Source organism: Lagopus leucura, unplaced genomic scaffold, assembly GCF_019238085.1.
Source record: "Lagopus leucura isolate 7727_CA_CO unplaced genomic scaffold, USGS_WTPT01 Super-Scaffold_100034, whole genome shotgun sequence".
Classification (NCBI taxonomy): Eukaryota; Metazoa; Chordata; class Aves; order Galliformes; family Phasianidae; genus Lagopus; species Lagopus leucura.
Window position 1 is genome coordinate 3,044,740 of NW_024962283.1, and position 20,204 is coordinate 3,064,943.

Below are 20,204 nucleotides of genomic sequence, written 5' to 3' on the forward strand. Positions count from 1 at the left end.
CAGCAAGCCGCGCGCCCTGCAAACGAGCTGCCGGCTCTGCGATCCCATTGGACGCCCGCACTGCAAGGCTCCTGCCCTCGCGCGCAAAATATGCAAACGATCCAGCGGTACTTTGCAGCCATTGGCTGCCACTTGCTCCCCCGCCCGCTCGCTCTGCCCCCTCCCGCTCCACCAGCCCACGCTAGGCGTTGTCGTCATCCGCATGCTGCCGTTAAGAGGCTCTCGTTGGCTGCCGCCCGCAGGAAGCTCCGCCCTCTTCCGTTGCGGGTGGGGGCCGAGCCGAGCGGTTGAGGGGGGGACGAAGGGGAAAGCGCATGAAGGTTCGAGAATACCGGCCGGCCGGCGGCCACGCCCCCTTTCCGCTACGCCACTGACGGTGCGTGTTCCGGTAGCCTGCCATTGGCTGGAAGGGCTGAGGAAGGAGCGAACGGATTGGCTGGAGACGAGAGAAGGGGCGGGCGCTTCTGGAAGGTTCTGAAGGGATATATAAAGACGCCGGGGCGGGAGCCGACCGCTCTCATTCAGCAGCACTCTACCAGCAGTAGTCTTTGTGCGCGTCTGCCGCTGCCCGCGCCGCTCAGGTAGTGGGGCCTCCTGGGAGGGGGGGGGGAGGGTAATTCAGGGAGCCCATGGACAGAGACGGTGGGGAAGGAGGAGAGAGGGGTTTGGGGAGTTGAGAGTGGTTTGGGGAGTTGAAAGGGGAGAGCTGTTACCGCACTGGTGGCTGCTTTCAGCGTCTGCTTGGGGTTAACGGTTCTTCAGAGTTCCGTTCATCTGGCTTCTCGTTTTTGTCCGTTGCGTTTAGTGGCGGCTGCTCTCCGCTCCACTGCTTTCTGCCTGGGGGAATGGCAGGGGATCAGAGAACTGCACCGTGGGGGGGGAGAGAGGGAGACCGATTCTGCAGAGCTGTGGGGCAGGGGACCGTGCTTGTACTTTGTGGTGTTTCGAAGGAGGCTGGGGCTCTGCCAGGTCCCGCGGCTGCCAAGCTCAGCCCACGAGAGGCGGTGGGTCCGTTGCCCCGCGGCCAAGATGGCCGCTACGACCACGTGACCGCCACGGGGCATGCTGGGAAATGGAGTCCATGGCCACGTGCGCTGAGCCGCATGGCGCCCGCGCAGAACCTGGGGCTGCCTGCGTTGGGCCTGTGCGCTAGGGAGCGACTAGCGGCGAAGTGGAGCATAGCAGCGAGATACACATCCCTTTATTTTTCGGAGGGACTCCATGGTTTTAGTTTCTTACACTAAAAGCAATGAGCAACTGAATTCATGCTTCGATTTTTTATTTTTTTTTTTTTCCTCCAGACAAGATGTCGAAGGGACCAGCTGTTGGTATCGATCTCGGAACCACCTATTCCTGTGTTGGTGTATTCCAACATGGGAAGGTGGAAATCATTGCCAATGACCAGGGTAACAGGACCACACCAAGCTACGTCGCTTTTACAGATACAGAGAGGTTGATTGGCGATGCTGCCAAGAACCAAGTTGCAATGAATCCCACCAACACAGTCTTTGGTAAGAAGGCTGCAGGGCTTACGTAATAATTAGTACGTGCAGGGAATTAAGGTTGTGACAGTGTTAGCTGTGGCTGTGTTTTCTAAATTGTAGTTGGATTAGTGCTTTTCTTTCGAAATAAAAGCTTTGTATTTTATTCTCACTTCTGAAACTGAGCTAATTAGCCAAGGTTATTCTGAATATTTGGGTACTGTGTGCTTTCTCACCACACTGTTTTTGGCACTATGTTCAGTGGCCTTGGCTACTCAGCTACTGCTTATCAGTTGCTGTGTTTGCTATGAGAAAATATTGACAAAGCACATGCATCTCCCGGAGATGAGATCTCAGAATGCCTGTTCTGAGGCTTTGGCAGTTTTGGTAATATCAGATAAAACACAACATTTGAGGCTTTTGTACAGTATTTTTAGAAGAGATGTTTTTATGTTGGGATTAATACAATCTTGCACGATGAACTATTTTTGCAGATGCAAAACGGTTGATTGGACGTAGATTTGATGATTCTGTTGTCCAGTCTGATATGAAGCACTGGCCTTTCACTGTGGTTAATGATGCTGGCAGGCCGAAAGTCCAGGTGGAATACAAAGGAGAGACGAAGAGCTTCTACCCAGAAGAAATTTCTTCCATGGTCCTAACCAAAATGAAGGAAATTGCAGAAGCATATCTTGGGAAGGTATGATCTGGGTCTTTAGCCAAGTGTAATAAATAGCTGTAGGCCATTAACTTCAGATATGCACAGCTCAATCCTTTTCCTTGCTTTTTTGCAGACTGTAACTAATGCTGTAGTCACTGTACCGGCCTATTTTAATGACTCCCAGCGCCAGGCCACAAAAGATGCTGGAACCATTGCAGGGCTCAATGTACTGCGAATTATCAACGAGCCAACAGCTGCTGCTATAGCCTATGGTCTGGATAAGAAGGTATGTTATGGAGTGACAGTTACCTGATGTGGAACTAGTAAACCTGCCAGGTTAATCTTAACAATGGAATTGTGTTATGGAAATCAATGTGTGTTGGTTTTTATTTTCCAGGTTGGTGCTGAAAGGAACGTTCTTATTTTTGACCTTGGAGGTGGCACCTTTGATGTGTCAATTCTGACTATTGAAGATGGCATCTTTGAGGTGAAATCCACTGCAGGTGACACTCACTTGGGTGGAGAAGATTTTGACAACCGTATGGTCAACCACTTCATTGCTGAATTCAAGCGCAAGCACAAGAAAGACATCAGTGAGAACAAGAGAGCAGTTCGTCGCCTTCGTACTGCGTGTGAACGTGCAAAGCGTACCCTGTCATCAAGCACACAAGCCAGTATTGAAATCGATTCTCTCTATGAGGGTATTGACTTCTACACATCCATCACCAGAGCTCGTTTCGAGGAGCTGAATGCTGACCTGTTCCGTGGCACCCTGGATCCTGTGGAGAAGGCCCTGCGGGATGCCAAGCTGGACAAGTCACAGATCCATGACATCGTGCTGGTTGGGGGCTCTACTCGCATCCCAAAGATTCAGAAACTGCTTCAAGACTTCTTCAACGGCAAAGAGTTGAACAAGAGCATCAATCCTGATGAAGCCGTGGCTTATGGTGCAGGTAATTACAGCTGACACAATGTGTTCTCTGTATTAGGGTGGGTTTCTCAGCGAGCAGGGTGCTGTCTGAACTGGTTTCAAAGCAGTGCAGGTCTGGTTTCTCCCACCTGGGTTGGTACTGCTTTTGAAAGCAATGAAACTTGGACTTGCAATGATGAATCAGATTCCAAAGCCATTCGTAGTTTCCACCAGAAGTCTACTGATGATGGCCAAAACCTTCCTTGGATGTCTGAGCGAGCTGTGAGGCCAGCTGTAGCACATGGTCCCTCTGGTACAAGGTTCTTAATGTTCTGTTCTTCTTCCACAGCTGTTCAAGCTGCAATTCTGTCTGGAGACAAGTCTGAAAACGTCCAGGATCTGCTACTGTTGGATGTGACTCCTCTGTCTCTGGGTATTGAGACTGCTGGAGGTGTCATGACGGTCCTGATCAAGCGCAATACCACCATTCCCACCAAGCAGACTCAGACGTTCACTACTTACTCTGATAACCAGCCTGGTGTGCTGATTCAGGTAGGTGTGCAGTGCTCAGATGATCTGACGGGGCATTTCACAATATGCATTGTACAATCTGCCAATGGCTGATACCTGACGTAAATTTTACGCAAGAGGTCTTGCAATTAGTTACCACTAATGAGTATCTGGTTGCAGTGATGAAAGTGATTCCTAAGCCATTCGTAGTTTCCACCAGAAGTCGAAAGACGTGTGTTGGTCCAAGTACCTTCCTTGGATGTCTGAGCGACCAAAGCGCTTCAGTCTAATGGTGGTCTGTGATAACTGTGCATAGTCGAGGCTGATGCATTTGTTCCTGCTTGTACTGTAGGTGTATGAAGGAGAACGTGCTATGACTAAGGACAACAACTTGCTGGGCAAGTTTGAGCTGACTGGCATTCCCCCTGCTCCCAGAGGTGTACCTCAGATTGAAGTAACCTTTGATATTGATGCCAATGGCATCCTGAATGTGTCTGCTGTGGATAAGAGCACTGGCAAGGAGAACAAGATCACGATAACAAACGACAAAGGTAAATAATCATGTGGTTCTGAGGGTGGAACTCTGGGCAAGGTCGCTTAAGGAAACTGAAGTGTCCAATTTGGTTTTGTACTGAGACTAGGTAATGATATATGTCCTCTGGTATATGGATGTGAGCCTTGGCTTTTAGTGAAGTAATCCTTCAGCTTATCAAAGCCTGTGAAGTCATTTGAGATAAAAGCACTTGAAAATCATGAGTCTTGCATTCGTATCTAAGTTAGTCTAGATAAATGAGGAATTCTGTACATATATAGCAGGTTAGTAATGCTCCACTAAAAATGGTTGACTAGGAAGTTGTAACATGAAATGTTCTGTGTTCTGCAGGCCGGCTGAGCAAGGAAGACATTGAGCGGATGGTTCAGGAAGCAGAGAAATACAAGGCAGAAGATGAGAAGCAGCGTGACAAAGTGTCTTCTAAGAACTCCCTGGAGTCCTATGCATTCAACATGAAAGCTACTGTTGAAGATGAGAAGCTCCAGGGCAAGATTTCTGATGAGGACAAACAGAAAATCCTGGACAAATGCAATGAAATCATCAACTGGCTGGACAAGAATCAGGTATGGTGCACTCTGTGTTTGGTCAGTGTTGGTTTCCAGCACTTCTTCCAAGTTGAAAGCCAGCTTGTTAGGAGGGATTGTTACTGGTTGCAGTGATGAAAGTGATTCCTAAGCCATTCGTAGTTTCCACCAGAAGTCGAAAGACTTGTGTTGGTCCAAGTACCTTCCTTGGATGTCTGAGCGACCACAGTGAGCACAGAGCTTTCTCCTCTCCTAATTGAGACTAGTGAGCAGAAAAATCTCATCTTCTGTACTGCTTCATGGGTAGGCTGGCTTTATTGGGCAAAGTAGAAGGATTTTTGTTTTCATGCAAGTCTAGTTCAGGTCTAACTCTGGTTGTGTTGGGCAGCCTTGTTCCTGAGGCTGACTGGCACTAGATGGCTTTGTTTAGCTTGCAGTGTTCAGGCTGTATCTGTCCACTTGTGGCAACAGCAGATGCTGAACTCTCTGTCTCTTTCAGACTGCCGAGAAGGAAGAGTTCGAGCACCAGCAGAAAGAGCTGGAGAAGGTGTGCAACCCCATCATCACCAAGCTGTACCAGAGCGCAGGTGGGATGCCTGGAGGAATGCCTGGGGGCTTCCCTGGTGGTGGAGCTCCTCCCTCTGGTGGAGCTTCTTCTGGACCAACCATCGAGGAGGTGGATTAAAGATGCTGGGAAATGCATTCCACTAGCAGTTAGTGTTGGAGGACCCCTGCCTGGGGGTTAGATTGAAGGACCCAAACCTGTAGGCACATCTGGGTATATTGCCAGATTAAAACTCCATAACTGAGCTGCTGTAAAGAAAAAAATAAATAAATAAAAATAAAATTAATTTTCTGGGCATTTTAGATACTTGAACATGTGCACAGGAGGGGAGGTGAATACCATTGCACTTTACAGTACTGTAAACAAGTGGAAATGCAATTCATGTCTTAAAGAATAAAAACTATTTAATGGGCATCACAATGTTTCTCTGTTGGATTCTTTGTATGTAAGGACGGAGGTGTCAAAACACTGCATAGAATTCTGTTCTTTGGGTCACTTTATGATAACTGAGTGAAAGCCTTCTCTGGCTCCAACAGCAAAGGCCAAATGTAAGCAGCCAGCTTTCTGAAGGTTGTGCAGTAAACTGTAAATTACAAGTTAGTAATTAGCAAAGGTGCTAAGTTGGTGATTAGGCATGTGAGAGCATCTTTACAAGTAAGCATAAGCTAAACTTCCAGCTTCAAAGGCTCTAGGATCCCTCAGTATTGTTTTTAAAGCAAAGCTTGAATATCTTCATGCAGTTAATCATTAATGCCTGATGGCAACTTTTCAGTATCTGAAGGGGGACTATGAGAAAGGAGCAGACTTTGGCAGGGTCTGTTGTGAATGGAGGAGAGGGGGTGGTTTTGAACAAGAAATTAGTCTGGATTTGAGGGAGGTGTGGTTTTATCATTGCAAGATACAAGGCAGTGACACGGGGTCCCCATGGAGGTGGTGTTTGCTGGGACAGGGAGCCTGAGTCAGGCTGGGTGGGACTGCCAACCAGAAGGTCAAATTGCACAAAGCCTGATCTAACCTGGCCTTGGGTTACCTCCAGCCTTGGTCCCCCAGCGTGAGACAGGCACGGAGCAGATGTAGAGAAGGGCCACAAAGAGAAGCAGAGGTGTGGAGCCCCGACATGAAGGGGAAATGAGGGAGCTGTGCTTGTTAGGCTTAGGGGAGGCTCTGAGGCTTGTGACAGCCTTCCAGTGCTCGAGGGAAAGCAGGAAATAGGCTGGCTTTACTCATCCGATAGCGATAGAACAAGGGTGAAGTGTTTAAACTAGAAGAGGTGAGGTTTAGGTTAGATGTTAGGTGGAAATTCTTACTCAGAAGGTGGCGAGGCCCTGGCAGTGCTGCCCAGAGAGCTGCAGTGCCCCATCCTGGAGGTGTTGAGGTGTGGGGCACCCAGCCCGTGGCATGAGGTTTGAAACTGGGTGGGCTTTAAGGTCCCTTCCAACCCAGTCATTCAGTGATTGCTTGACTTTGTGTTAGGATTTGCTTAGTGATTGCAGATAACTTCTGAAACTGCATGAGCTTCAGAATGAACTGCTCTTAGAGCTAGCTATGGTAAACCCACAGTAGCAAACATGTTTTTAAATATGGAGGGAAAAGTAAGCATTTACCAGCTCTAGGGTTCTGTGCCCTGTGCTCCCTGGGGAAAGGTGAATTATCAGGGATTGTTTATCATCCAGAGAAGTCATTGCTGAGCTGGGAGGTGGCTTTGTGCTGCCTACGAGTCACATCAGTGGGGAAGGGTGATGCACAGGCGCTGTGATAGGAAAATATGGTACTTAGTTACAGACTGCTATGCACCCTTCTATTAGAACTGCAGAGTTTGGGGCTGCACCCATTAGAACTGATCGTTTTTTAACCTGGTTCTTGAGTGACAGCATTTTCCTTTCTTCCCTGGTCAACTTCTTTCTCAGTACGGGGAAAAGGCTGAGCTCCTACAGCAGTGCTTAACCAAAGGGGGGAAAACGAAGGGCTGACAGCTTCACATTCCCACTCTGCCTCTGTAGGGCGTGCTCTATGGCCAGGTGGATTTTCAGAGCTGCTGAAACTATGAGAAGAGCAGCAGAAGGCATTTCTAAAGGGTGCAAGTCTTCACAGGGCATCTCAGCAGGTGTTTAAATCCTGCACTTACACACACATTAGATTCGAATTAGGGTTTCTGATAGGAAAAGGCTGTGAAGGAGGCTGATAGCCCTGTTAGGGGTCCCAACACGAATCAGCTGTGGGGGAGACTGCAGCCTGCCGACCCCCAGTGTCCTGCTGAGCTCCTGCCACCAGGGGCCACTCTCTGCCTGTGTAATCTCTGACAATCACTCATTTTCCAGGATTTCAAACCAAATCCCCCCAGAAGTGTTTTTATTTAAGAGGTCTCAGCAGCATCTTTTTAAGGCATTCATGTCCTATTAAAAGCGTGCAATGCTTTCATTTCTGTAACAGAGGCTAAATGAAATCGGCCTGGGGAAAGTTTTATCTTTGCAAATGGTGGATGAGTAAAACCAGCACTGCTTTACGATCAGAGCAGGGATTTACAACGAGCAATGTTGTCTGCTTGGGGAACACTCACACCAATGACACGTAACCACAGGTAGATGCACACAGGAGACACGAGGCAGGGAGAGAAAAAGGGCTGTGGGTGAAACTTGGGGTCACACCAACACTTGGACCAAAGTATGGGCAGACTGCATTAACACAAAGAGAGGCCAACCTAAGAACTTTTTGCACTCACAATAACAAGCTTAAAAACAAAGCTGCCCAAAGATTTTTTTTGTCTGCAAGATAGGGGAACTGTTTTTAGGTTAACGTATGGATAAACGAAGGAAACGCCACACAGGGCAATAAAGGCTGTTTTTTCCCTTTTCTGTACAGGGTTTCTTAGGTGAATACTGAGGGATGGGTTTGAAGCCCTCCCAGGTGCAGCTCCTGCAGGGCTGCTGCCTCAGGTGTGGGAGCTGAGGGAAGGAAAGCAGTGAGCTAGGCAGCTTTAATTTCTGCATTTTGTGAGAATTTGTGCTTCTTCAGAAGTGACACCTTTATTTGCTGTATCAGTGAGGAAAATCTGTTGCTGTAGGTGAGAGCAGAGGCAGCCGGAGCATCTGTTGGTCACTGCAGGGCTCTGTGGAAGGCAGATCCCATGCTCACATTCCAGCTTGCCTATCTAGAAAGTCTGGCAGCAGAGCTCCTATGGCAACAGCTGGATGTGTGCCCCTCAGCTCCTGTGCTCTACAACACAGTGATTTCTCCTGGTAAGATCAGAGCAGTTATTCCCCTGCCTTAAGGTCTGTGCCACGTAAGCCACCTCCTGTGATTGCTGCCTCATTGGAAAAGGCAAAATTAATTCCTGCTTTGCTCAGGGGGGGCTCAGGAAATGCTGGGTCTCATCTCCCTGGAAAGTCTGAAGGAACTGTTGTCTCCTAATGCTGTGAGGTTGCATTACACCCATGATGGTCTGTATCAAACTTGGGGCTCTGAGTGCTCTCTGCAATCACCAGAGCACCTTTCAGCACACTTTGCTTTAATGCTGTAAAGGAATGGCCATTTGTTGTGCCTTTAGCACCGCAGTGCTGCTGGAGCAGTGCTAAGTCTGTCTGCCTGGAACTGAAATGCTGAGGAAAGAGCTCTCCTACAGGTATGCAGGGTTCTCAAATGCTTTAGAAAGAGACTTGCCAGTGCAGTAAAACGCAACTAAACTGACTCTTAGCACTAACCAGTGTTGGAGGCCTTAGAAAGCATAACAAACATTACAGTAAATGGACTGAGGGAAGTTTTTTGCTTGGTACTGCAGCAGTGGGGGCTGAATGTGATTCTGCTGAGGAGAAGGAATCCCCTGCACAGGGCAGGAGTTTACTCCAGATTTGGGCTGCTGTGCTCTGAAAGCTGCTTGGACGCTGCTGAGGGCCTTCTGCATTCATTCCTTGGGGCAAATTAAATCTCTGCTCCTTGTCAAAGTGCTTAGGTGTTTGTGTAGGGGTTTGTTTTCTGAGATGCAGGGCTGTGGCTGCTTTGTAGAACAAGCAAGGAGGGCACTACTGTTTTTCCACTGAAAAATCTTCTATGTGTGGGGATTTTAACTCTTGAAAGCAACTGCACAGCACCCAGCCTGAGATCTGAATCAAGGTACAGGCAAATCTGATGGGTAATCTCTGCCCCTTCGCTGGATATATTAATAACACTGCCTTTAATTAGAAAGAAATGGGTACTCGGCAGCCCTGCTGGCAGCTTTGCTCCTCCCCATGCACTTTCTCTGCTCTTCCTCCACCATCCCACCTCACCATCACCATCCCTTTCCTGTTGACTTTCCAACAGCACCTAATTCTATTATTCGGAATGATTTCCCACCGGGCAGTAGTTTATTTCTGTCATCAAATCTCAGATGAAATCTTCAGACATGAAATATTTAGCCCGGTCCCAACAAATCGCACATAGTGTTAACGTGTCACAAGCTGCCTGGAGACAGCATTAGGCTGTAATTTGAAAGCGAGTGAAGTGATAATGCCATGCGCACTTCTTTTGTGAGCCTGCATTAATGTATCTCTTGCCAAGGCTGGCCATTGACAGCAAATCGACTCACACTAATAGTATGCAGGAGGGTGGCAAAATTGGGGGTGATGCAGAAAATAAAGCGTATTGACCAGCCAACTGCAGTGCCTCTGTAGCCTTTAATCTATTACTGCCCTTGATGGGGGTGTTTTAATGCAACTTTACCGTCAATCGCATTTATAGTCGCACGCTCTGCCTGCTGGGGAGCACTGTGAAAATGGCAGAACTTGGGTCATGCTGTTGCTTAGAGCTCATAGGTATCGATTGTGGCTGGGCTCAGGAGTTTGAGTTATAATTATTTCATTAAACCATTTAATGGTTATCAAATATGAACCCTTCTGCCGTTCCATTTAGCAAGTGCCGCGTGCTTTAAGTTTTATTGTTAATCCATGTTGATCTTATTTCTCTTAAATTGTCTGATGCTCCCAAGTGGTCCCCATCGCCCTGCCGAGGCTCTCGGCCATCGATCCCAGGAGAGCTGCACTCAGTGGCTGCTGCACGGTCCAGGCAGATGGGGCTGAGTGTGGGGCTGCAGTGAGCAAGCCTGGAGCATCACCCCAAATCACAGCCGGGCAGCCCAGGCCCCTCTCTGAGCTGGCTGTGTCGTGGTAGAGTCGTGCTGTTCGGACAGGGCCTCAGTCTCCTACTTAATAGGGGATGAATTGTGCCTCAGTTTCCCCCTTTGCTTGAATGGACTTACCTGTTTTTTCTTTTTTGCACACTCATTTGAGGTTTGTGCAGATTCTGGGAACCAAAATCCTCCTGTTATTCAAAGTTCCTGTTTGTAACAGAAGGAGAATGTTCTCCTTCCAAAGCACTCCTGATTCTTTTAATGAGAGTGAGTGCAATGATGTTGTTTTCCTCACGTACCTGAAATGTGGCTGCATCCTACTTGGTCCCAAGCACTTGAGGCAACCTTAACATCATGATGGGGCAAACACAGTCCATTCCTGGCAGCGATATCCTCAGTTGTCTGTGCTGAAGGGAATTGGAAGTGGCTCAGGTTGCTGTGTTACTGCTGTAGGGCTGCAGGGCACCATAAGAACAGGCAGTTCTGGAGGAGGTTTGGTTGCTCCAAAAGCTCTGCAGGAACCACAAGAGCTGTAAAACTCCCAGAGATGCCACCACTGCTCTGGGCGCACCCTGTGCTCTCACACCCAAATACCCTTATGGTTAAAGCATGGAAAAGCTGAGGGAAAGCTGCTCTATGGGGACAGGGAAGCATGGAGGCAATGTCTTGGTATGCATTTGTATTCCAGATCCATTGAGAGCCTGTGTTCGTTGGCACCTTGTCATTAAAACCTCTGGAAAAGCTATACCTTAATTTGAACAAACCGATTCCTTTTTTCTGCAGGCAGGAGATACAGTTCCTGCAGAGTCCTTTATCAGTATTCTGCGCTGCCTTCTGGCAGCTGCTCATTTTGTGTTGCCTCAACCTATGCTGACCTCATTTTCTATCACAGAGCAGTGAAGGATTTGGTAAAAATTAGTTATATTAGTAGCTCCCGATACAGCCAGTTTATTTGTGATATGACAAATATTTCAGCCATTAGGATCTTTCCGTCTCTTAGCAGCTTAAATGCACTCACTTATATTCCAAATCACTGCTTAATTTAAAAGCCTATTTGTTGAGATTGTTGCAGGCATGAAGGAAAATGCAGAACGCTCACCCCTGCAGATAGGACTGGAGCAGCACCGCGGCCGAGCTGGCGATTGGGTCCCTACTCTGTAACTTCACACCCAGCACAGTAATCACACAGCACCAGGCAGCAGCACAGCAATTCCACAGAGGAAGTAGGGATGTGAGATGCTGGGGGAGGCTGGTTGGCTTCTCCCCACCATGAAGCTGTTTGCTGGCCCTGCCTCGGTTTCCCCATTTGCCGCCATACGAGTTTATTTGGGGACAAACAGGCAGGAGGTGTTGTTTTGGTATGGGCAGGTGGTTCGTGTTTGCTGTGATCTGAGTATTTCTGAAAATTGAAGTCATGGTGATGCCTGATTTCTTCAGCCCTGTTTGCCTCTTCTTCATCCCAAGCTGAGGGAGGGAGGAGTTTGGGGCGCCCCATCAGCCAGGCTGATTGCCACAGTCAGAAGGCTTCATTTAGGGACTGCTCTCTTCTTGTTAGAGGTAACACTGGCAGGTAGCTCCAGGGTTGCTTTAGGAGACACCATTTTCCTTCCCAAGAGCCCAATAAATCATCCCAAGCTGCATTTGCTCTGCCCATCCATGTGTTCTCTGTGCCATATGAGGAGAGGCTGAAGGAGCTGGGAATGTTCAGCCTGGAGAAGAGGAGGCTCAGGGGAGACCTCATTGCTCTCTATAACTTCCTGAAGGGAGGCTGTAGTGAGCTGGGGGTCGGCCTCTTCTCTTGTGTCATTAGTGATAGGAGCAGAGGGAATGGTTTCAAGCTACGGCAGGGGAGATTCAGGCTGGACATGAGGAAGTACTGCTTTTCAGAAAGGGTGGTCAGGCACTGGAATGGATGCCCAGGGAGGTGGTGGAATCACCGACCCTGGGGGTGTTCAAGGAAAGGCTGGATGTTGTGTTGAGGGACATGGTTTAGTGGGAGCTATTGGGAATAGGTGAACGGTTGGACTGGATGAGCTTTTAGGTCTTTTCCAACCTTGGTGATTCTATGATTCTATGATTCTAATGTCTCAGCTCTCCTCTGACTCACACCTCTCCCTAAAGGAGCAACACCTTCCTTTCTGGTGTCCCTGGGCCTGCAGAGCTGTAAGTGGAGCAGAGCTTTCAGTGCCTGGTGCCCCGCAGCTGCAGGAGCAGCTTTCTGCCCCTGTGATGCTGGTTCCCCAACAGATGTGCTCAAATTCACGGGCAGTAGCTGCTCAGATCTAGCAAAAGGGAGTGCCAACAGAGTCTGGGTTGGTTTTGTTAAATGTGAGTTTTCATGCAACCACTTTCACAGTGCCCCCCCACCTAAAAGCTTCACCCTGATCCCATCAGGTGTATGGGCCATTTCCTTGGACTTTTGGGAGGGGCAATCTGAGGCTGAAGCTCCCAGACAACGTGTGAGAAGGACCCACAGGTTGATGTGATTGCCTGCCTCACTCCACCAAAGGATCAATTCCTCACTCTGGGGCACCCAGAGTTTTGCAGGGCAGGTAGAGCGCAAGCTTGTGAACTGCAGAGCAAAGAGAACTGGAGGAATTCACCATCTCTTAAGATGCCATTGCAGGAGGTGCTGCTGCTCGGGAGGTTTTGCCCAGATTGCTGCTCCTATGGGCTCAGAGGCTGCTGCCAGCAGTTCTGCAGGGCAGGCTTTGTGGTTGTGAAGCAGAACCAAAAGGAGTCTATCAGCAAAATGCTGCAGTCGCTGCTTTTGATCGTCTGCGGGGATGTGTGACATCTTCTCTCAAGGTGGGTTATCTCTAAGAATGTTTGCTACTTCTATAGCAGTTAACGGCAATGATTCTGACTGAAAATAATTACCCAAAGGCTATGCAGCCTTGAGAAACTCTCCTGCATATTTCACAATTAAGGAGTGATGATGGAAGTGTATTTAATAGCTAGAAAAACCCTGGCAAAGCAGGAGCAAACTGTAATTCCTGCTTAGTTTCACAGTTCAACTTGCAAGACTCTAGGAGTTCGAATGCTGATGGAAGTGGATCGATTTTCTCCTGTATTGAATGCATCCAAAAAAAAGGAATCTCAACAAAAAGACCCAACCCACCTCCCATGATGCGAGTCCCATGGTTCCAATTAAAATCACCTGTTAACTTTAAAAGGTCTCTTTTTAAAAGGGGTTTCAAAGATTTTCATTTAATTGATTCAATGTAAAATGCCCTTTACAATTACCACTACAAACTACTCGTTTCCCACTGAGTAAGACCCAATTTGAGATGTTTATCAAGACTTTGCACTCTTTCCACTCTTCATACTGAGTTCTTAAGTTCCTTATTGACAGCCTGCATCTGTCAGCGATGGATATTTTTAGTTTGTTGCAAGAAAGCTTTTAAAAGGTTGGAATGGCTTGATTTTGTCTCGGTGGTCTCAAGCAATAAATCAGCTCTGAATGGCCTCGTGGGCAGTGCTGGCTGCCCTTTATTTCAGAACAGCAAAATGACAAGATTTAACACGTTTCTCCTTTTCTTCCCCTGAGTATCTCCACGAAGGCAGTGTTGTTTAGTGCAGAGATCACACCCTTCCTTATGGGGGGCTGTTTCATTTCCTTATGATGAACTTCACCACTCATAAACACTGTGGCATTGATTGGCTTCTACTGAAGTCTCCACAGCTTAGTAACATAAATAAGGCTGAAAGAGCACAGAAATGACCCAGGAGGAAGAGAAAACGGTGGGGGAAAAGAGAAATGTCAGGGTAAGGGATGCAGAAATAGCAGCCCACCTCGCCGGGAAGTTTGAGGCAGCAAAGGAGCCTTACCCAGGAGAAGGCAGCTCTGTCTGGGGGCAGCACTTGGGGCAACCCGAGAAGCGGAGTCACTCCGGAGCTCAGCGCAGCCCCAGCTCTACAGCCCTGCACCTTTCGCTGCGGGGCCGCCAGATGGAGCCCGGCCCGGCTGTGCCCCGCACACCGCATCTCTTCTGGGCTGGTGTTTGCTTGAGGAGGGCTGCTTCTCTGTTCGCTGTTCTCTTGTCAAAGAAAAGGAGCTGAAAGATCGCGTTGTCAGCAGCAGGGCAAACGCCACCGCAGTGGTGACAGAGCTTTGAGGCAGGGCAGGCTGTAAGCAGAAGGGGAAAAGTTGGAAAAGTGACACCAACCCTGCTGTGAGATGAGATGCTGTGCCCGTGTCCAGCTCACCCCACTGCAGTTCCTTTGGAGGATGCTGATGGCTTTATGGCTCTCTTGGGTGCTCCCTTCCTTGACCCAGCATGTTTATGCCCAGCCCAAGGATGAAGGGATGCAAGGGAGGACCTGGAGCAGCTGTAAGCTGAGCTTTTCCTTTCCTCCAGGTGGGCTGCGTTGGTTGATGTGGGCTCATCACAGGCAGCAGGGGCTGGGGTGAGGAAGGGGTGCTGTGGGAAATTCCTCAGCCTTGGAGCAGGCCAGGTAGGTGGGGAAACTGAGGCAGGAGGAGCTCTGCCTGTGGCTGCTTCAGGAATGCATCAACCTCAGGCCTGGGTATGATTCTGCTCTGCCTCCTCAAACCCCTTTTGTTGGCGTTGCTCAGAAGTTAATGCTGCACTTTCTCTTTATTAAAGTACACTTAGAGTCACTTTGTGTGCTAACACCCAGCCCAACTCTCTAACCTGGCTTTGCTGTTAATAAGGTAGCCTCATAAATTACCCTAATTGCAGTTTCACAAACAGAGAGTTTGTTTCCACACTTTCAATGAAAAATCTGGCCGGGCCAGAGAGATATTAGCTTGCAGCCCCCGATGCAGACATGATGCTTACAAACCACAACAGGTTAAGGAGTCCAACACAAAGGTGATAAATATGGTGTAATTATGGGTTATTGTAGGAGCTTAATTAGGGTAGCTGTAATTAGCCTGTTTTTCCCTATCTTCATTTAGCAGCTAACAAAATCATACAGAAAATATTTTAATTTAAAAGGCCTCCTCAGCATAGAGTTACTAGAAGAGACTTAATTGCTCATTGATGACTGTGAGGTGGAGAAATCACTCCTTTTGTGTCAGGAGCATTAAAAGGCAAGGATGTTAGCCAAAAAAAAAAATAATAATAACACCCAACAGATTTAACCATACGATACAGGCTTCAGTCCACACTAAAACCGAGGAGCCCTCACCTCTGGCTTGGTAACGCTCCACTTGCCAGCTGGCACCTGAAGCTCTGGGCAGCTCTCCATCCCTCTCCTGGGCTCCAGGATCTCTGCAGTGGGGCTCTGAGTTGGGTTTTCCTCTTCCCTGAGGAGTTTTGAAGGAAAAAGAGAGAAACTTGGCAAGTTTCTGGCCGTGGGTTTAGCAGAACGCAGGCATAAAAAGCAGTGGTTTTTAATTTGGGTGTTCAGGGTCCAATTAAGTCCTTCTGCTGTTTGTGTTTGAAATCTTGGTGCTGTTGGAACCTCCTAAAGGCCTTAAGAGCCCTGGCATGAGCAGCAGGCTGGCGGGAGAGTGAAAAGCTCCCTCGTGTGGGATCTGCAGCCTCTAACCAAGCAAAAAACACAGCGTTACTGAGTTTCCTTCTGCTTAAACAAAATAACCAGCTCCCTGACTACTGCTGCTGGTTGGTAAAGGGTCACGGCTCACATTCAACATAGCAGGGTTTTGGGGTGGTACTGTTTTGAAAGAAGCCCCTCCTGCTAGCTTCTCTGTGGATTAGGTTGCTCATTTACTGGCTTGAAAACATTTTTCTGTTCACAAGCTGAACAGATGAGACTCGAAGATTCTTCTCTTTCTTGTTCACTTAGGGGTGAAAAATTGCCAACAAGAATTCAATTAGCATCATATCTGCTTAGCCTGGGCTGCACTGAGGATCTTCCTATCCCCATACTTTCACCGCATCATCTTCACAATAGCAGCATCTGCTTTATTATGAGTTGCCTAATTGATTCTGACATGGCCAGTTATTATATGGTAACAATGTCCTCCAGGGTGAATAGTTGCAGGGAAAAGGAGGGGTGATAACAAAGATGTTTTTCTTCTGTTTCTCGGTCCTCTTTTCAGAATTAAAAGCTGGGGCTGACCTTGTTCACAGAAAGGCCTCTAACTTTTGGACCTAACTTACTTGCAAATGCAGGTGACAGATTTCCCTTGAAAAAATATATGTATTTTTAATATATATGTATATATTTAAACATTTATTTGAAAATGCATATTCAAGAATATCAGGAAGGCTTCCAGTTGTTTGGAAAGGGATTGACATCGAGATAAAAACAAAATTTTCCTTTTTCATTTGTGGCAAGCATGGAAGGGTTGGTAATGAAAGGCAGCAGGTTCATGAGCTCAGCTGGTACAGTTTGAAAACCTGAGTGCTCTTGGAAGCTCCTGAATCTTTTCTCAATAGCCACTGGCTCTTAAGGGGGGTGTGAGGTCAGAAGTAAGATATTACTCTTCCATAGGAGTTGTAAAAATATCCTGGCTTTTCCTTCTAAGAAAACAGGGGTGCATTTAGTGCAAAACTTCTTATTGGGCTGGCATTGCTGCCAAGTTATGGAGCACCCGTAAATCATGTTTGCTGTGGGAGAGGGAACCAGAAGAAGTCAGGTGGCAGTCAGAGCTGTCAGGGGCAGGGAGGTGGTGAGATGAGCTCTGTAGCTGGCTGCCAACCTGTCTTCATGCAGTGTTGTCTGCAAGGCTGGAGCATAATTTGGCTCCCAGCACTGAACAGTTCTACGAACTGGCTTGACTTCATTTGACTTTTCCGTGTGTAATATCAGCAGAACAACACACTTGTTCTTGGTGTTTGTGGCTCTGAAAGCCTGTGTTGTGCTGGGTAACAGCAGACACATCCACAGGGCCTGTTTGCATTTCAGGCCATACCTGTCTATGCCCTGTGTTATTTCATATCGGTGCAAAGCAACAGGCAATGCACTGTGCCCTTATTTTTACTGCTGTAGAAAAGGGAGAAATCTTCCTGCTCCACATGCCTCCTGCTTGCTGTTTCTCCTGTGTGATGCTGTAAAGGTCTCTATACTTTGTAAGCACCACCCAGGATAGAAAAAAGTGTCAGACAAGGAGAGAATTCATAGCAATGGAATGGCAGTTTCTTGCTGGGAAACACGATGTGCATCGGTTATAGAAGCAGGTTGTTCCTGGAAGGCTGGTTCCTTACTGATGTGTGCCTGTGTTTCCTGTCTGCCATCACAGCAGCAGGTCCTCACTCCAGAGCAGCATCCCTCATGGCCCTGCAATGGCTGTGGGTGAGCAGAGCCAATGCCAGACAGCTGCAGGCTGACAGTGAGGCCCAGCACAGCTCCAACTGCTTTCTGTCTGCACTGCTTCCCCAGGCTTACTGTGGGGCTGCACGTGGAGGCACTGAGAATTAACAGGGGCTCCAACCTCTCCAAGATCACTTTGCTGACCTCCAAGCAATGACCTGTTACCGTGCACTGAATCTCCTGCACTAAGCTGCGTTCGGAGCCAAACCCTGAGCTGACACTGCAAAGCGGTGACACCACGACACCCAAAGCTGCAGCAGGATTTATCATGGCCCAAATCTGGGCCAGAATGCCCATCAAGGGCTGGCCTAGATGCTCTTCACCACTGCTGGAGGTGAAAAGCAGAGGGAAGAAGTGTCTGCCCAACAGCAGAGCCAGGCGCAGCAGCGCCGCACGTCCCTCCAAGCCTTACTGACTGATTAGGGGGCATGAATAAAACTTGTTACCCTAATTGAAACAAATACTCCAATAAAAATCAAGGCTTCTGCCATCAGCGATGTGCACACGGGTACCTCGGCCTCATGTCCTTTTCGGCTTGGATGGCAACAACCTCACAACAACGGCAGCTAAATTAGAGAAGATGGCTTTCCATAATTTCTCCAAACAATCACTTAATGGGAGCGGTATAATTCCATGAAATAGGTGAATGGAGTACTGATCCATTTTATGGAACCATCAATAAAGTAAACCTTGCCTGCTTTTAAGATTAAACTGGGAAGAAAAAAAAAAACACAAAAAAAAACTCCTACAAGCAGAGAAGGGAGAAAGAAAGAGTATTTATCTTTACACATAAAATTTGTGTGCTAGTAAAGTGCAGGCAGTGACAGGAATTTCAATTATTTAATCAAAAAGAAAATGAAAGTGGCTTTAAGTGTTGTGATTTGAGCCAGTGAAATCTAATGTGGGCTCACATTGAATATGAGGAAAATGGGAAGAAAATTAAAGCTGCTCCTACTTAAATCATGTGGTTACAAATGGTAAATTAGTTTCTCGATGTTTTCATTTAAGTGTTTAAGTGGAAGGTTTTATTCTTAATGTAGTGTTGTGACACAGAATAAAAACCTTATCCATTTCTATAGCTTTTTTTCTTCCCCTCTCCGTGCTGCTGCCTTAGAAGGCAAAAGGGGAAAAAGCTGTAGCAATATTAGACTGCTTTTGTTAAAATTGGGAGGCAATATGCTTTCACCACAAGCTCATTAAGGTAATAGATGAATAATGTCTATTAAAAATGCACTAGGCTAAATGAATTTAATGTGTGTTGGGAGGGAAATTGCATTTGCCAGAGGATACAAACTGGAAAATTCTCCTTTTTGTACTTATTTTGAAACTCAAGCACTGATCTCAGTTGGACAGAAATGCACAGAGATGCACACACAGCAGTGCACACACACAGCTCTTATTTGGGACCCCGTTAGGAAGACGTGCGTGCTTCCAACCTGCCCAAATGCCCCTCAGCTCTGAGGACGTTTTGTGTGAGATGCTGTTTCCCATAATCGTGCTGCTGTCTTCATCCATTCAAGCTTATGGCTCTTGACCTGTTGGACTTCAAAGTTTAATTTTCCATGTATCATAACAAATGGTAACTGGTTGGCCAAGGTGGCTGCAGGCTGATGAATCCCCCTCAAACCAACAGAAAACAAAAGCAGATTTTGGTGGAGAATGAATACTTTGCATCTGTGCTGAGAATTTCTAACATTAGCTTTGGAGAGTGGCTGGTGTGTTTAAGACATAGGAGAGCCCATAACTCGTTATTCAAAACACCAAATGGGTGGAAGTTAAATGGACAACAAATCAAATTAATGCATCCTGATGTAAGCAGTCGTAGCACAGTTCTGTTTGTGCAGTTTTCCATCACGTTTCTCTTCTAAAAAAAAGGGCCTAACTCTGTTATTTAAGGATTTGTTCTTTTGCAAAATAGGAAAACCTTGAAAAACTCGTGGCATCCAAGCTGTGTGTTATCAGGAATGTCTTTAACCCCCCTTTGGGATTCTTCAGCATATGTGCAAGAAGCAAAACTGATCTTGGGACCCGGTGACATTTGTCAGAAAGCAGCTGTTCCTCCTATAGGAGTACCTGTATGCTTTGAGGGCTGATGGAGGGGGATGCTCCAACACTGCCAGCATTCAGGAGACCCTGAGGTCAGCACTGAGGGCTGTGCTGGGTTAGGGAATGGAGCCCATGCAGTGCTAGCAATGTCACTCACCTCCATTCCACCACCTGGTTTTGAGACATTTTGGAAAAGTCTTTGTTAGAACTGCTAATTGTCCAACTAATCTGACTGAACCTGGCTATTAAAACATCAATGTGTTAAACTGAGAGAGGAGACACAGACGGGGATGTGCAATTCTTTTCTTTTGGAGGGAAATCATATTAAAATACCAGAATGAGGAAGAGCTGAACTGAATCCAATGTTGCTAAACAAAATAAATGGAACACATTTTTGAAGTGTGGGAAAATGATGCAACTATTCACTTAGTAATGTATTACAAGACATCCATTTGCATCACTACTTATTCCGGGTGATCAGGAGCATTTTAGTGTTTCCAGCTGAAAATAAGATGGACAAACATGGAAAGCATTTCTAACGTCAGGCAATGTTCTATTCCATCCATCACCATTGGAATACTTCACCCTTGGAAACACAGAAAATG

The 20,204-nt window shown here is 47.2% G+C and overlaps 1 protein-coding gene and 3 non-coding genes across 4 annotated transcripts; all 4 read left to right on the forward strand.

Moving 5' to 3' along the window:
• The first annotated feature begins 478 nt into the window (after positions 1 to 478).
• Positions 479 to 5,624, forward strand: HSPA8 (heat shock protein family A (Hsp70) member 8). The gene is made up of 9 exons (XM_042882551.1): positions 479 to 581; positions 1,302 to 1,511; positions 1,976 to 2,181; positions 2,276 to 2,428; positions 2,540 to 3,095; positions 3,402 to 3,604; positions 3,915 to 4,113; positions 4,446 to 4,678; positions 5,139 to 5,624. Exons 2-9 carry the CDS (start codon positions 1,307 to 1,309, stop codon positions 5,322 to 5,324), a joined length of 1,941 nt encoding a protein of 646 aa, XP_042738485.1. The 5' UTR covers positions 479 to 581; positions 1,302 to 1,306; the 3' UTR covers positions 5,325 to 5,624.
• Positions 3,241 to 3,331, forward strand: LOC122186184. The gene has a single exon (XR_006181082.1). It is a non-coding gene; the product is annotated as a small nucleolar RNA SNORD14 (small nucleolar RNA).
• Positions 3,737 to 3,833, forward strand: LOC122186186. The gene has a single exon (XR_006181084.1). It is a non-coding gene; the product is annotated as a small nucleolar RNA SNORD14 (small nucleolar RNA).
• On the forward strand, positions 4,766 to 4,862 carry LOC122186185. The gene has a single exon (XR_006181083.1). It is a non-coding gene; the product is annotated as a small nucleolar RNA SNORD14 (small nucleolar RNA).
• Positions 5,625 to 20,204: the final 14,580 nt, after the last annotated feature.